At 41.8% G+C, this 17,696-nt stretch overlaps 1 protein-coding gene across 8 annotated transcripts in view; it reads right to left on the reverse strand.

The window, feature by feature from the left end:
* Nucleotides 1-17,696, reverse strand: part of INPP4A (inositol polyphosphate-4-phosphatase type I A) — a 105,647-nt gene that overhangs the window by 5,692 nt on the left and 82,259 nt on the right. For 5 of the 8 annotated variants that reach the window (XM_056555933.1, XM_056555930.1, XM_056555928.1 and 2 more), the window contains 8 exons: nt 17,610-17,642; nt 15,264-15,436; nt 13,737-13,860; nt 12,965-13,091; nt 11,852-11,992; nt 9,588-9,685; nt 6,311-6,423; nt 5,099-5,253 (listed from right to left, as the gene is read on the reverse strand). In XM_056555933.1, the coding sequence (XP_056411908.1) occupies nt 5,099-5,253; nt 6,311-6,423; nt 9,588-9,685; nt 11,852-11,992; nt 12,965-13,091; nt 13,737-13,860; nt 15,264-15,436; nt 17,610-17,642 (964 nt within the window). The remainder of the gene's footprint in view (nt 1-5,098; nt 5,254-6,310; nt 6,424-9,587; nt 9,686-11,851; nt 11,993-12,964; nt 13,092-13,736; nt 13,861-15,263; nt 15,437-17,609; nt 17,643-17,696) is intronic. The other 3 variants (XM_056555935.1, XM_056555934.1, XM_056555932.1) reach the window with 1 other exon arrangement.

Genomic DNA, 17,696 nt, shown 5'->3' on the forward strand with positions numbered 1-17,696 from the left:
ACTTGTAAAACCTCTGTATTATTGAAGTGCATGCACTGACTTGCTGTCTGGTAGCGTCTCCCTACGGTATAGTGCGGTACTGTACTACTCTTAACTGTTCCAGGACTAGCTGCACTCATAGACATCAGGTAAGGATGGCTCCATATTATCTCAAATTAACATATCTTGTTCATCTTAATTTTTTTCTCATTTTGGGACATTTGAGACTTTTAAATCACCAGGTTTCTAAAGAGTTCCGGTCTCAATATACAATGGTTTCAACATACAATGTTTATCCTGGAACCAATTATTATAATAAGCGGAGGACCACTGTATACAGTCCTATAATTCACAAGGTGGCTCCATTCAGTGACAGAAAGGGGTCCTACCTCTATGATGTCTATAAGCCGTAGTAGGCAATATGGAAGTCTTCATGAGATACCATTTTAAAGGGGGGGTCATATAAAAACTCCAGATGTCAACATCTACATATTGTCAACATAGAGGTCACCACAGAAAGAAACGGCACAGACTAATAAAAACTGGGTGGATCCGCTAGACCAAAAAAAATCACCACAATCAGTACAGAAGTGGCTATAAGTGGATACTGACATCTGGAGTTTTTGGAAGATGCCATAGGTCCTCTTTAAATATTCCCACTATTCAGACGGCCATACTTTACCTGCCGAACATGTGCTCAACCAAGTCAGATTGTTTTTGTTATAGATGGCAGAAAAAAATGTTTATGGCATCAGCCAAACTCCGCCTGAACAAGTTCACTATAATTTGTCTTTTTCCTTACTGACAGGATCATTTGTATGAACATTGCCATGGGGTTTTGTGATTGATCAAAGTCTCATGTACCGAATATACTCTAGTATAAGCCGAGTTTTTCAGCACTTATACTCGAGTGAACAAAAAACTTTCTGGCCTGTCAATGCCTTCTCAGTGGTCTTCAACCTGCGGAACTCCGGATGTTGCAAAACTACAACTCCCAGCATGCTGGGAGTTGTAGTTTTGAAACATCTGGAGGTCCGCAGGTTGAAGACCACTGCGGCCTTCGTCATCATCCAGACCCCCCTTTAGTTTTCTACTCACCTCCCCTCGGTGGGAAGGAAGGGTGAGCTGCTCCGGGCTATCTATGCTGCAGGGACCGTCCGGTGGGGAGGGTTAGTCGTTCCGGGCTGTCCATCTTCACCGGGAGGCCCTCTTCTCCGCTCCGGCCCCGGACTAGTGATATTGCATTGACGCCACCGCGCAAGGACGTTCATGCGCACGGACATGACGCGCGTGTTGTCGTCAAGGCAACATCACTACTCCGGGGCCTGGAGCGGAGAAGAGGGCCTCCCAGTGAAGATGGACAGCCCGGAACTACTAGCCCTCCCCACCGGACAGTCTCTGCAGCATAGATGGCCCGGAGCAGCTCACCCTAACGTCCCGCCGAGGGGAGGTGAGTAGAAAACTAAAGGGGGGTCTGGATGATGACGAAGGCCACAGTGGTCTTCAACCTGCGGACCTCCAGATGTTTCAAAACTACAACTCCCAGCATTCCCGGGTATGCTGTGAGTTGTAGTTTTACCACATCTGGAGGTCCACAGGTTGAAGACCACTGAGAAGGGATTGACAGGCGGTGATGATGGGGGGGGGGGGGGGGGATGATGACGGGGGTCTGGATGATGACGGGGGGGGGGGGATGATTTATTTCCCCACCCTAGGCTTATAGTCGAGTCAATAACTTTTCCTGGGTTTTTGGGGTGAAATTAGGGGCCTCGGCTTATATTTGGGTCGGCTTATACTCGAGTATATACAGTATTTTACAGAAATACTGGAAGATTTCAAATGAATGGCAAATGTAATAAACATTCTCTACTTACCTCCTCCAGAGCCCCAGACCTGCCGTGCTGATATTCCTGGTCCCCTGCTGGTTCACAGGAACCAGGAAGAAGCAGCGACCAGTGGGGGACTGGGAAGAAGCTGTGGGGGAACAGAGGAGGGGAATAGAGCACTGTTTATTACACCCCCCCCCCCCCCTAGCTTTATAGAGAATTTTTCCCCAGACAACTCCTCTAAAGGGAACCTTACAGCAGCATCACCTGCACCAACCTGAATATATAGGTTAATAGTGTAGGTAATGCTGTTTAAAGTGCACTTTACCTGGAAAAAAATCTGTTCCTGAGCAATCGGTATGTATTCAAATATGCTCATTTCATTTTCTGAGCAATGGATACAGTCTTCAGTCTTTTGAGCAATGCTTCTTGCCCGCTCTGGCCCAATATCACTCAGAGTGAAGCTAGGGTGCATATTTATAAAGGGTTCGGGCCGGAGCGAGTGGAGCATTGCCCATACCCTGGGACTGCCTCCATTGCTCAAAAAATGACATTAGCAACCGATGTGGCAACAGATTTTTTTCTTCCATTGGGGCTATAAGGCTCTGACATAGACCCCTGTATAGGCAAAGATTTCCAGTAGGGTTCCATTGTATTAACAAAAAAAAAGATGATTACAGTATTTTTTCCTCATATGCCTTTGTGTCGGAAAGTACAGCAGTCTGTGCTTTTTGGTATTGTAAAAGTGGTCCTCTCAAAGAGGTTTTTGGAGAGGTTTCAATGCATATTATGGCTATTTTAATTCATAGTGCAGCCATATATCTAATGTATATATCCTATTTATATTTCTTCACACTAAAAGCATTATATGTTATACTTAAAGGAGTAGTCCGGCGCGCACTTTTCTCATTATATCCCATCCGGGCTGCAAAATAAAAGAAAACAAACTTTCTCTTACCTGCCGACGAGCCCCCGGAGCTCCGGTACAAGTGTTCGGTCCCCGGGCTGTATTCTTCTTACTTCCTGTTAGCCCGGCACGTCACATGGAGCTTCAGCCTATCACTGGCCGCAGAGATGGTGATAGGCTGAAGCTCCGTGTGACGTGCCGGGCTAACAGGAAGTAAGAAGAATACAGCCCGGGGACCGAACGCCTGTACCGGAGCTCCGGGGGCTCGTTGGCAGGTAAGAGAAAGTTTGCTTTCTTTTATTTTGCAGCCCGGACTGGATAAAATGAGAAAAGTGCACGCCGAAGTACTCCTTTAAAGGGGTTGTAAGGGACTAGAAACGCATAACGTTTGTCTAGAAAAAAGTGACACTCTTGCCCATGACTTTTAATGCAGATGAGCTCTATTCACTTCAGTCGGGCAGTTCTGCAGTACTAGTCAATGATCAAGAGTGGTGCTGTTTCTGGAAGACAGTGGCCATGTTTATTTAACCTTTTACAAACCAATTAAAGTTTTAGGTAACAGAAAACAAATAATTCTTTATGTACTGGTAAAAGAAAGTGTAAATAAATCTGTCGTATCTGTGAAGTGTTAGTAAGTAAGAAAGGGTCAAATAAGAAAACTCAACAATAAAGGATAAGAGGGGATGAAGAATTTTTGCGTAGAAAAGACATTTCATAGACATTTATGAAGGGAACAAGACTGAGCAGCTTTTCTAAACTATACAAGGGAAAAGGCTGCAAACCAGTATCTTATGCTTTCTTGTGGCAAGTGATGTGCAGGGGTTGGATGCCAATGCAATGCTTCAATGAAAACACTGAAAGGATAAAATCACTATCTCTTTTTTATTCCACAGTAACATCTCTGCTGCTGAGCACAGAACAAAGGTGTGGATATGCTGCACAAACAAGGCGAGATGGTGAGGGTAGGAAAAGTCATGACAAACAACCATACAGCCTGGGTGGCCCAACATGTAAAGCTGGGAGGTGTCTAGAGCAGATGTGGTATCCTGACACTTTCCAGTCATAACTACATCTGGAAAACAACAGGTTACCTAATCCTGTTCTAGAGGACATGACTAGAGAACCAGCGCAACCTGCAGATGCATTCCCAACCATCACCGTTTTCTAACTGGTGAAACCCAGTGACCAGGCCTCTTTACTGGTGTCTTCAAAGGGAGGTCCCATTAAGGAAAATCAGTCTAAACAGATGAAATATGTGAAATTAAACATTTTAAATGTAATCCAATATGAAAAGACAGGGCTTCCAGCTCCACCAAAAAAAAAGTTAAAAATAGGTAACTTTAATTCATATCATATTAAAAAAATGATGAAAGGAAAACACACAACAAAAAAGTGCTCTAGTGAGTTAAAAACCCACGTCCATCGACACGTTTCAAACAAATATGTTCTTAATCATGGCATATGGTCTGCTCACTAAGAGGAGTATAAATATACAATTTTAAATGTAAAGGTATAATTGAAAATGTCCTGAATTAAAGATTTAGCCTTAATAATCCCTCATGTGCCTGAATTGCTTTGATAAATTGCTGCCCTTGGTTACGATCCACTAAGGTGGTCACACATGCTCAGTTCAACTGCATCTGCTGGAAGTATTGGCAGTGTCCACTGTGCATGTTATCCAAAGAATTGTGTGAATGTGTGTGCTCTGTTGCCTAGCAACAGTAGGTTCACAGTTCAGAGAGTAAACCAGAAAGTGATCAGATCCATGGGGGATAAGAATCGTACAGAGATATAGGTCATTTTACATATAAAAGAACATTTTTGTGCTCCTTTAGACCTCTATCCTATTGTCGTCGAGCTCCACTGTATGGAGATACTTCAGCAATTCTGTCAAAACGACAGGAGTTTAGCAGAGAAAAAAAAGTGCATGATCTGGTAAACTAGTAGTGGATCTCTGACAGACCCCATTCAAGTCAATAGGATCCGTCGGGATCCCATGGAGTCAGTTGTGCTTGGATGGGTTTTGGGTTGGGGCAGTTTAGCACAAGAAAAATAAAATGCTGAACTGACCCAGAATGGGACAGACCACAAAGGCAATGTGAACATTGCCTTACAAATATGTTTGTGGAACACATCTGATTTCACCAACTTTGCTTAATGGGACAACCTTTTTTAAGCTTCATTTATATGCAGATTAGAAGCACTGTTTAAGAACAGACTCATATGACACTTTATTGCATTAAACACTACTTATTAAAAATATTTAGGCTATTTCTTTCTCTCTAAATGAGTTACCTGGGGTTTTCTGGGAAATACACATCTGTAGCTCACCTAGTTCCTGTAGAAGGGAAATAAAAGCGCCAGTGAGCAAGCAGGATATGCTTACCTGCGCATGCACTCCAGTGCTTGTGTAAAAACCTGTGGGGCCATTCCATGCTCATGTTGCAGAATCAAACATTGCTCCAATGTCACTGACATAGCAGTGCGGTCCTTAGCACTCTTGCAGCTTGTAAATCGAACACCATTGAGTCGCCTACAAATCTTTAAACATAGAAGAAAACATGTGATATAACACAAGTCAGAGGTAAATATATAAGACTGTGAAATTTAAATGGGCACTCTCATTAAAACGAATTTTTGCTAATGCATTCCTTATGGTAAATAAAAAATCTTTCTAATGTACTTTGTTTATAAAAAAAAAAAAAAGTTTTCTCTCTCTTGCACAAACTTTGGACCCCTGCTGGCCTGGAAGTCCAAAATCGGGAAATGCTGTCTGAAGCGCTGAGGGGGGTGTGTGCAGCCTTAGCCAATCATAACTCATCTCATACTTAACTGCTCTAGGCAGTGTGTAGCAGAGTGAGGGAGGAAGTTCTCCCCTGTATGGCTTCAGATGATGTCACGCCTGCTGGGTAACGCCCCTTCCCAGTCTGTGAATCTGAGACTGAGCAGAAAATACAGAGCAAATATCAAGGTAGAAAACTAAAAATAATAAAGATAAAGGCAGGGGGTGGTTTATCATGATGGGGGCAGTGAACTGGGTGGATTATTAAATGTAACAAGATCATGACAGGTACTCTTTAAAGCGTACCTCTGATGATGGATACGGCGGCAAGACGTGATCCGAGACTAATGCGATCAGAAGACTTATTTGCCGGAAGTTGCATGCAAGTTTATGAGACTACCAACAAATCTGTTTCCTGATTACCTCAGCACCGGTCTTCTTCCTGGTGCCAAATATGTCACACTACTGCTCAGCCAATCAACCGCCAAGGTGGGACATCACTGCGGCCAGGGATTAGCTAAGTCACAATGTGATAGATCGACCACAAGAAGATGGAAGAGGATTACTGCGGAGGATGGGAGAGGGATACCAGAGGCACCGAGGGAGCAGCGGGAGAGAAAATCCAGTTTGTTTGTTTTAAATGCCAGAATTCTGGGCAAGTTTTGAAGAAAAAAAAATGTAAATCCCGGAGTTCTCCCTTAATAGGTGGGACTGTGTTTCCGTTAAGTGCAATACAAGTAATTAGAAAAATAGCAAAACAAAAAAACAAACATAGCTAAGTTTTCAGTGATTAATTCATTTATGAAAATAACTTACCTCTGCAGCTTGCCAAAGGATGTCAACATTTTTGTTCTTCCTTGCATGGACATTCTGTCCAAGGAACCGGAGAAGCTCAGGGAGACACGTTTGACTCCGAGACCGTGGAAGGCCTAGAATAAACATAAGTAAATCTAGAGAGTTCTACCCTGCTGCTTATACTGTATTATGAAAGGATTGTCTGGCATTTTGTGTATTTTTTTGTTGTTGTTTGTCTTTATTTAAAGGGAATGTGTCTTCGGAAAATGACCTAGTGTTTAAATCAAGTTTTTTAGGTTAAATATATTTTTTAAGAATTTGTGTAGTTTTTTTCTTGTTTTCCATTTTACTTTCTATATTTTTAACTAATCCCAAAATCATGCAGTTTTCAGTTTGGCCAAAAAACCTAAAACTAAGCTGTTCAGTCTGTGTTGATAAAAGATGAGGCAGCTGGAAAATTATCGGCACAACAATAAAGTAAAAGGTGACACCAGCGTATATATAAAACAGGATCTTAACAATAGTTGAAGCTCAGAGTTCAGGGTCCAACTTTTGTGTGGAATGACCTCTGTGAAGGTCACAGAGCATGCCTTCAAGCCTTTCCCAGTCATATCAATGGGACAGCTTCTGTTTATTTATTGTTGCCCTTGTCCATGAGTTCTGCTGTTAACGCTCTCTCTAAATGCTGGTAAAAAAAACAGCTCAGGCAAGATGGCTGTCCCCATAAAAATGTAAAAAAAAAATATGTTACAGTATGTGGCTCTAAATTAGTAAAATGAAAAAATCTAGGTTATACATCCCTATGAAGTCAGGCTTTGAGAAAAAAACAACAACTTTGTGGTCTCATCTTTACACGCAAGAATCCCTGCTCGCCAAACACTAGCTGTGAACCGTGAACCCCAGAGCAGCAGTAGATTGGGCGGGTTTAGAATTCTAGCAAGCCTGAGAAGGAAGGCAGATGGAAAATACTAAAATGGGATTTTCCACCATACTGTGACAGCACATCACTATAATCCCTTCTGCAATACAAAGCACAACAAAGCAGCTGCTCTAGGGATAGTACCTACCCCACTGCAAGACCTGGCGGGTTAGTTATGCACTAACACTCCATCAGTTTTACCAGTTATACAATGATAGGCCAGGGTCACCTAAAGGTTACATAGGATACTCATGTATTACAGAAGTAATAAAAAAATATGACGCAGAAAGGAAAATTATATATTTCTCGTAAATCTACATTTAATTTTGGTAAATGGGACCTGTAGCCTCCCCTGAACTGTCTGTTTAACCCCTTAAGGACGCAGACAATTTTATTTTTAAGTTTTCGATTTTTCCTCCTTGCCTTCAAAAAATCATAACTCTTTTATATTTTCATCCACAGACTAGTATGAGGGCTTGTTTTTTGCATGATCAGTTGTCTGTTGTAATGTCATCACTCACTTTACCATAAAATGTATGGCGCAACCAAAAAATACTATTTGTGTGGGGAAATTAAAAAGAAAACCGCAATTTTGCTAATTTTGGAAGGTTTTGTTTTCACACCGTACAATTTACGGTAAAAATTACGTGTTATTTATTCTTTGGGTCAATACGATTAAAATGATACACATGATAACATACTTTTCTATTACTGTTGCGCTTAAAAAAAAATCACAAACTTTTTAACCAAATTAGTACGTTTAAGATCCCCCTATTTGAAGACCTATAACTTTTTCATTTTTTTGTATAAGCGGCGGTATGAGGGCTCATTTTTTGCGCCGTGATCTGTACTTTTTTTTATACCATATTTGCTTATATAAAACTTTTAATACATTTTTTTATTATTTTTTTTGGAATAAAATGTTATAAAAGCAGCTATATTGGACTTTTTTTTTTACGTTCACGCCGTTCACTCTACGGTATCATTAACATTTTATTTTAATAGTTCAGATATTTACGCATGCGGCGATACCAAATATGTATTAAATATTTTTTTAACACTTTTTGGGGGAGAAATAGGGAAAATGGGACAATTTACGTTTTTATTGGGGGAGGGGGTTTTTCACTTTTTTTACTTTATTTATTTTCTTTTTTTTTTAGACCTTTATACTTTTATACCAATCATTCGATTGCTAATCCTGTTCAGTGCTATCGGTCATCTTCTGCTCTGGTCTGTGGGAAGGCAGATCAGAGCAGAAGACTCCTGGAAGGCAGCGGAGCAAGGTGAGGGGACCTCAGTCTGCCGCTCTGGACGATCGGATCGCCGCGGCAGCGCTGCAGGCGATCCGATCACCCATTTAAGTGACCGCGATGCTGCAGATGCCGTGATCTGTATTGATCACGGCATCTGAGGGGTTAATGGCGGACATCCGCGGGATCGCGGGTGTCTGCCATTACCGGCGGGTCCCTGGCTGCGATCAACATCGGCGGGCTCCAATGCCCGCGGTTATGCTTGGGACGTAAATGTACGTCCTGGTGCGTTAAGTACCACCTCGCCAGGACGTACATTTACGTCCTTCGCCGTTAAGGGGTTTAGAAATTTCTTGTATTTCCTATAAGAAAATAATTCTGGGGCATCTCACCTTAAAACTTTGTTGCTCTCTCTGGAAACCAATGACCGAATTGACAGCTGGGTAACTTCTCTAAATACAGAGATTTATCAAAACCTGTGCAGAGGAAAAGTTGAAAAGTTACCCATAGCAACCAATCAGATCGCTCCTTTCATTTTTAGAAAGGCCTCTGAAAAAATTACGAAGCAATCTGATTTTTATGGGCAACTGCACCACTCTTCCTCTGCACAGGTTTTGATACATCTCCCAGGTCTCTAAACAGTCTAGAATTGTAGATTGTAACAGTACTGACCTGTCACCTTGAGATACAAAAAGTCTATGTGTAGACTCATACTTAAGCCCAGGTGTGGATATCCACCAACTCCACTATAAACAGCATTGTAAGATAGAAAACAGGCATATATCCATGCTAGCAGAGGTCTTAACACACTAGTTGGGAGCCATCAGGGTCTGACGCGACGTTTCCAACGTCGCGTCAGACCCTGATGGCTCCCAACTAGTGTGTTAAGACCTCTGCTAGCATGGATGTATGCCTGTTTTCTATCTTACAAGCTTCGAATACTGCAGAACGTTTGAAATAAATGAAAAAAGAATGAATCCTCTAACCTGAAGTGCCTGAGATTTTTTTCAAGAAATGAAACATAGCCCATGTCTTTACATATGACCTGTCACCTTCTCTGACCTGATTTCTAAGTTCACTTATTGTTTCCATTGTATTGGTATAAACTACAAGAATAAAAGAAACTTACAGTCTTCCGGCAAGACTTCTTTGAACTGCTCATAGTAAGAATTAAGTCGGACCAAGCTTTCAATGTTTATAACTTCCTGCAGCGATGTATCTCCAAACCTTGGTACATAAAAGACCAATATAAACAAAATATTATAGAGCTTGTCTATTAAAGGAGAACTCCGGAATAGGAAAATTTTCATCCATACTGCCGGCAGTAAAAAAATAAACAGGTACATACCTTCCTTTGCTCCCCCGGTGCCTCCAGTAACCGGCTCCGGTCTCCACCGCGATCCTCTTCCTGGTTGCCGGTGGTCGGCGAGTCATACTGCATTCAGCCAATCACCGGCCACAGCGAAGTCCCGACTCGGCCAGCGATGGGCTGAGCGGCAGTGTGCCGGTGTAGTAAAGAATTGTGTGTCTTGAAGCGTTCTCACACTGCCGCTCAGCCTATCGCCGACCGAGTCAGGACTTCGCTGCGGCTGGTGATTGGCTGAGCGCAGTATGACTCGCCGACCATCAGCAACAGGGAAGAGGATCGCGGTGGAGGCCAGAGCCGATTACCGGAGGCACTGGGGGAGCGAAGGAAGGTATGTACCTGTTTATTTTTTTTTTTACTGCCGGCAGTATGGATGATAATTTTCCTATTCCGGAGTTCTCCTTTAAAGTACTTGAGCAAAAAACAACAGTAACATATACATTCGTTCAGAACATACACTCTTGGCCCAACCAGAATGCGAATGGGGAGAGGAATACACAAGTCCTACCAGACACACATACAAATTATACACCATTGCTCAATTCCATTATCATCTAGTGTCTAACCTGTCCTCTATTTAACAAGGGGAACTCAAACAGTAATTTTACACAGAAAAAAATTTGTTCAATAATACATTAATAGATTAAAATTCAACAAGCTTTTATTGTATCAATTAAAATTCCACTCCTCTGCACCCCAACGCAGTTTAGGTTTTACCTTTTTCAAGGGGCAGTTGTTGCAATGGCACTTTCTTGAATACCTTATCCTTAAATGTCTTGGAATTTTTTTATTGATATAATAAAAGCTTATTGAATTTTAACACTCATCATTGAATTGAGGTATGTTTGTCTGTGAAAAAACAGACTTCTAGGGGCCGCTTATCTCGCGGAGAACAAAAGGATTGGCAGTTGATTGACTGGGAGAGTTGGGAGGCCACATACACATCAGATTGTCAAACTGTCAGATTCAGGCAACATGTCTAATGTGTATCACCATCTACAGATTAGATAACTGTCTAAGGAAACCAGGGGTCAAATCCTGGGGAAAAAAGTCAAGATTTCCACTAAAGGGCTGCTCCTGCTAATGGGAATGGTATTCCTACTGTGGAAAAAGTGCAGGAACTCAGTTCCCACACATTGCTGCAGGACTTGAGCCCTGAAGGAAACCACAAAATGGTATCTACAGACTGTACTCTCTATATCAGGCTGCATGTGGCTCGCAACATGATTATTTGCGGCCTGCCTGGATCTCTCTGTACGCAACAGTACCTGGTAAGCGTTACAGACCACAACCATGACTGTGATGTGTGGACATGCAGGAGGGTCTGTGAACGACACATCCCTCCATACGTCAGAGCCCTGGTTGTGGCCTACAGCTGTAATGGCGCCCCAGGATAGGAGCTTCATCTGTGCCTCCCAACCTGTTCCTCTGCTGTCAGAAAATCCCCTCAGCCTGCCTCTCCACTCTCTGCCCTCCCCACTGTGAAACAGTAAGTGTTTTGGGGTACATCTGCTCAGTCATACACCACTGAGGAAGCCTCAGGCTCTGGATCTGTTTTGTGGTCTATGAGCACTCGCAGGGGGCAGGTTTTATCGCAGCATATAGATTTATATATCTCCCTCTGACCTGTTCTGCTCTCCAGCACAACACTTCCGCTTTTTTGTTGTCTCGGAAGTATACCGTTCGGGACAAGAAGGGGCAGGTGCTTGTCCCGATCATCGTGTGCAATCGAAACCACACCCAGACGAGATGTCCAATAGATGCATCATCTCGCTGCAACATCAGTTCCATCATGCAGCTGTTGGACATCGCATGTGGGAGTGGTTTTGCCCACCACTCGATCGGCCCACAAATTATTCCATAAACTCCAAAATGGCCCTTTGCAAAAAAAGGAAGATTCCTCATCCCTGCTATATAACACGAAAAAACATACACACACACTTACATATCTATCCATCCATATACATATCTATCTCATCGCAACTCTCCTGGACTGAAGATTTGTCAGTTCACATGCTCCAGCTTACTTTTCTGCCAGTGTCTGTTGTTCATTGATCCCAACGTTAAATAAGACGGGTTGAACCCTTAGCAGCATTCCACTTTGAATCTCACGAGGAAGGGCATCAAACAAAGCGCTCGGCAATGGGATGCGAACATTAAATCCATCCCTTAAAAAATAATTAACAAATCATACCAACCTCTACTGCTTCCTGGTATCCAAAAATATTTAGGATATTTTACAATGACATTAGGTTTCTTTTCCTTCTTATGAATCAATAGAATCAACAAGGATCAGTAACAAAACAGACAGCAATGGATCTGTTCGATATCCTTTCAAAACAGGATCCATAATACCAGTCTATTAAAAGTCTTAAATTGTTTTGTTTTTATAGGTTAATGTGTCAATGAATGGCTTAACATATATTTAAAGTGGATAAATCCCTATTTTTCTGACACATAACTCTTAACTGCTTGTGTAGCTAGTGGTTTAAAGGGGTATTCCAGCAGAGATGAACTGCTGCTTTTTTTCTCTAAGCTCTTAAAGAAGATGTCCAGTGAAACAAAATGTATCCCTTATCTGCAGGATAGAAGATAAGTGTCCCAGCGATCAGACCCCTGCGTTCTCCCTTACAGGGCCCGACTCTGCTAATGCGCTTTTTGTTCCCAGCATGTCAGCTGGTCCTTCTGATAGGGGATAAACTTTGTTTTGCTGGACATCTTTTTCAAAGGACGAATTAAGGATACAATTTTACCACTTAAGGGTACGTTCACATGTGCATATTTTTGCTCCAGATCTGATGAAGATTTGCTGCGGCAGATTTTGATGCCCATTGACTTCAATGGGTAGCAAAATCTGCTACAGCAAATCTAGAGCAAATCTTCAGGAGAAAATACACGTGTGAACGTACCATAAAACCAAAACATTTTTTAGAAAATTCAATTAGAAAGCAAATTTGTAATACTGAATATACATCCACTGATATACCCACTGATATTCCCGTGACATGGATGAATGTACAATCAATTTATTACCTCACTCTTACATTGCATTTAATCAGTTATGATTCACATTGTTAATGTTGCATTTTTACTCGAAAGAACAAAGTACAAAGTAAACAAAACAGAATGCATTAACTCACCGATTTCCTGTTATTACCGGCAGCATATCAGTGGAGGAGTTTGATATAGCCTGCGTGACTTTGAAGGTCACATTCCTCAAATCCATGATACCCAGACTCATATCTTCCAACATGGCCAGCTCTTCCCCTGAGAATAAAATTGGATATTTTAGAGCTATATCTTGTAATACTATATATATTGATTTGATACACTCAGTTACTGAAGCTATGCTTATCATAGGTTGAACAGTGTAAGCTCCTTATTCTTAAAAGGAGTGGTCCAGGATTCGAAAACGTATCCCCTATTCTAAGGATAGGGCATAAGTTTCAGATCACGAGGGGGTCTGGCCTCTGGAACCACCTGCGATCTTATGTACAGGGCCCGGGTCTCCGGCAAGATAGCGTGTTGACCACCATACAAAGCGGTGGCCGACATGCCCCCTCAATACAGCGCCATGGCAGAGCCAGAGATTGCCAAAGGCAGCGTTCCGGCTCTCCCATAGTTGTGTTGAGGGGGCATGTCAGCTGCCGCTTCGTGCTGTGATCAACACGCCCCCTTCCCGCAGACTGCCGGGGCCCTGTACGGGAGATTGCAGTGGGTCCCAGCAGTTGGACCCCCCACGATATGAAACTTATCCGATTGGGGGATACGTTTTCCAGTCCTGGACTACTCCTTTAAGTCATGGGCTTCAAAATCATGGGCTCCGTCCTGGCCCCAATTATACCATTCAATTGAATCAGGACATAGCTGCAGTGTAGCCTATAAAGCAATATTGTCCTGCACAACACTCACCATAAGTGCTGAGAAGACTCTCAAACTGCGCCAAGAGGCCAATAGTGTATAACTGGCGCAGAAAACCATCTTCATTCAGACAGTTCCTCAGCTTGATAATGAAACCACAGATCAGGGCTGTTAACTAAAACAGATAAACGGGTTAAATTAACATGGATATAATGATTATAGGAGACATTAGTGGTTAGTGCTAAATAAATAAAGAAGTATCTAAGTATGTAGAATATAATGGGATGCTGAAACAGTTGTGGGGGTGCCTCATTATGAAGCTCCTATTCACACTCGCCCCGTCCCACCTTTTGTAATAAGTTCTCGCCCATTTGACTATTCAGAGAATTGTACAGGTTCAACCAAATAGTTAAACCCCTATTTCAGGAACTGGGGGATTGTATATTTGGCCCTTTACATCTTTGTCATTCGTTGGTCACACATGTCCTATTACACAGTGCCATGTGTGGCCAACAAATGATCATTTTGAAACATGCCAAAAGAATGCGATAGGCTGACGAACAAGCATTTGCTCATTTTCAACTGATCACTAGCCCTATAAACACAAGGCCATTATCATCCTGTAGAGCCCATACACTCCCCCATGTAATAGGCCCTAATAGACCTCATGTGGTTTGGCCAGATTTCATAAGCGGACCTCAAATAAGCCTAAACTATGTATTTTCAAAGCAATTCTTCACCACATAATACAGCCCCAAAATGGCCAATTTATATTTTTTACAAATGCCAAAACATTTTCCTAACTGAATTAAATTAAGTTCCAACACAGTTCAATAGTTTGAGTAGTTGTTTTTTTGGGGGCCAAAAAAAATAAAATCCTTTGTATTTTGGCAAATATTTCAACATGCATTTTGATGTGTTACCTAATTTACAAATGACAATTTTTTTAGGCTACAGCTTTTGCAGTAACTCAACAAAAGGCAGAAAAATCTGTCAAAAATATGGGGGGGAAGAGTGTCAAAAAGCATCTCAAATGCAAAAAATTTAGTGAAAAAAGGTCTTAAATCTTTATGATTTTAGTTTGTTGTCTGTAGAACGGCCATTCTTTAAAGCATAAAATGAGTGTGTGAACATTGCCTTCGGGGTGCTGATCTCATAGATTATGCTTATTTGAAAAGCCTCATGACATGGCTCAACTATCATGTGGGTAGGGCCTCATGAACCATCGCAGGATCATTCATGCAAACCTTTGCTTCAATCATTTGTCAGCCACATACTCATTACATGGGAGATGTGCAGCCGATGAGCAATATTTTATTTACCTATCAGGTTGTTCATTGGCTAATCATTGGCCTTATTACACAGGGCTATATCGATATATTACAGCAGTGGTCTCCAACCTGCGGACCTCCAGATGTTGCAAAACTACAATTCCCAGCATGCTGGGAATTGTAGTTTTGCAACATCTGGAGGTCTGCAGGTTGAAGACCACTGTATTACAGTCTGAAATATATATAAATATATAGTATAGGCTAGGCAGTGCAAATAGTATAAATCTGGAACTAAAACTAGACATACCGTCTGACAGAAGACAACATCTCTGCGGTACTGGAGACTCAAGCACAGGGCGATTGTTGGAGCGCTGTCCTGCATTAATAAAAAGACCATGGCTTTCTTTGCTTTATCGCTCATCATGGCCACACAGTCTGTCAGTGTACTCAATAAGGGGTAAAGGGCCTCACTCCATTCCCCTACGGAAAACCAGAGCTTATTAGTGTAAAGAGCAAGAATACCTGACTGACACAGATAACTTTGCATAATAAGAGTAGTGGTAGGACACACACACATGTACTTCTCAGAAATGTAAAGGTCCAGTAAATAATGGAAGAATTAAAGCAATACTCTGTATGTTACAAAGTTTAAAGAGTAGGACGGTTGGCTTCTTGGTCAACTGGCAACACTGGCAAAACTCAGCTTTGCTGTGAATTCTTTTTTTTGCTTGTATTTGCCTACATTAAAGAGTATTACTTTTCATGCTGGTTCCTCTAGACCCACTTGTCTATCTCCTTCATCTCTCTTACCCCATGCTGGCTAAGAAACATTTTAAGTTGTTTATCAGTATCGTTTTAGCTGCTAAGACCCTTATCGCCAGGTGCTGGAAGAAATCCCTTCCTCCCTCTCAGTCAGACCTGCTCCTTCGGATTCGGGAAATTAGATCCTTGGAGTTTCTTACGGCTTCCTTAAACAACACTATGCCCTCCTTTGCGGCAGTCTGGGAGCCTTGGGATCGCTTCTCTGATAGGCAACCACCTTGACTCTTTCCTATTTCCTCCTCCCCTTCTCCTCCCTTCCTTTTCCTTACAGTATTTCCCCTCCTCCCTGTTGTCGTTTGTTTGTCTTGTGGGTCATTTGTTTGTTTCCCCACCTTACCCTTCCCTTGTTGTGAGTCACTATGCTATTTTAGCTATGCTACCTGATGGATATGTGCTTAATTGTTCACCCTCCTTCCCAGCTGTGGCCTTGGGGGGGGGGTGACTTCTGCTGGCACCCGGTGCTGCAGTTACTAGCGGAACTCTGAATTGTTTTTTAGTCAGCATGTTTTGCTTTATATTCTGGTGGCTTATTTTGAGCTCATGTTCTCATACCTTTTAGTTTGTGTTATCTTATCTGTTTGGAATGCATCCCAAAAATCTTAATAAAAAATTACAGTTTAAAAAAAATAAAATAAAGAGTATTACTTTTCATAGCAAATACATTCTATTCTGTTTATGATGAAATATTAGGACATTTTCTTAGATACTTTCTATATCAAATCCTCAGGATTTGTGTTTGCACCTACAGTGAATAAGAAATTGTCCTGGCCACACAGGTACTTGGATAGAGCTCTGATAAATGTGCTGTAAAGCCTTGTTAACACTGGGGAGGGGTTTTTCATGTAAATTCAGGTTCTGAATACGCATGAAAATCACATGGGATCCACTTCCCTTTGTTTTCAAATAAAGCATGGATTGAAATTTACATGGAAAGAAAAAAAGAGGTGAGATAACATTTCTTTGACACAGAATGGGATTCAGAGGAGGGTAGCCTGGAAGGTGAGGGTAGAATTTTAAGGAAAGAAGTAAACGAAAATGGTTTTATTCTGTAGAAATGTTTTATTTCTGCGTATACAGGGCTGTATGAAGTCTTTTTTTCTCCTGCTGCTGACTGCATTAGCAGATCCAATACGGCCAACACAAAGTAGTTCAGAAGGCCTCTGACCACCATATTAGCCAACTGGGAATAGCAAACTGCAGCGGTGCACCAATTATTTTGTCTTTCAAATGCCATGATCAGCATTGATTACAGCATCTAAAGGGTTAAATGATGGACATAAGCACTCTGTGCCGACACCTCTGTCCATGTCAGGAACTGTCCACAGCAGGAGATGCTTGCTAACAGGATTTTCTCATGTTCTTGACAGTTCCCGACACGGACAGAGGTGTCAGCAAAGAGCACTGTGGTCAGACTGGAAAGAACTACATAACTTTCCCCTTTCGATACACTTCTGACTTTGGCTAAAAAACTGCAGTGGCAGTTTTCCAAAAAACGACAGAAAAAAAACCTGTGTGGAAACCTAGCCTTATACTTTTTTTCATAATAGTGCATTTTTAATAGAATTTATTTTTTTGTTCTTCTTGTTAAATATATTCAACATTTTAAGATCCAGTCCTTACCCATCAAAAACTGCATTAAACTGCCCCACAATAAGACATGTAAGAAGCACTCTTGTTCCTGGTACAAGCCTCAGACAATGAATAACTCACAATTCTTAATGATTAAATCGGTAGAAGCAACATGACCTGCAGGAGCAAACTGAGGGCTCAAATGCAGTAATCCAGAATTAGTGCAGAGAAAAAGAAGCAATGAATGGAAAGTAGCACATACCTGGTCCTGGTTCTTCGGCACCCGAGCTGCTCTCTGCACAGAAATGGAGGGGCAACATGCATGGTTAAGTAGCCGCAAATAATATTT

Source organism: Hyla sarda, chromosome 2, assembly GCF_029499605.1.
Source record: "Hyla sarda isolate aHylSar1 chromosome 2, aHylSar1.hap1, whole genome shotgun sequence".
Classification (NCBI taxonomy): domain Eukaryota; kingdom Metazoa; phylum Chordata; class Amphibia; order Anura; family Hylidae; genus Hyla; species Hyla sarda.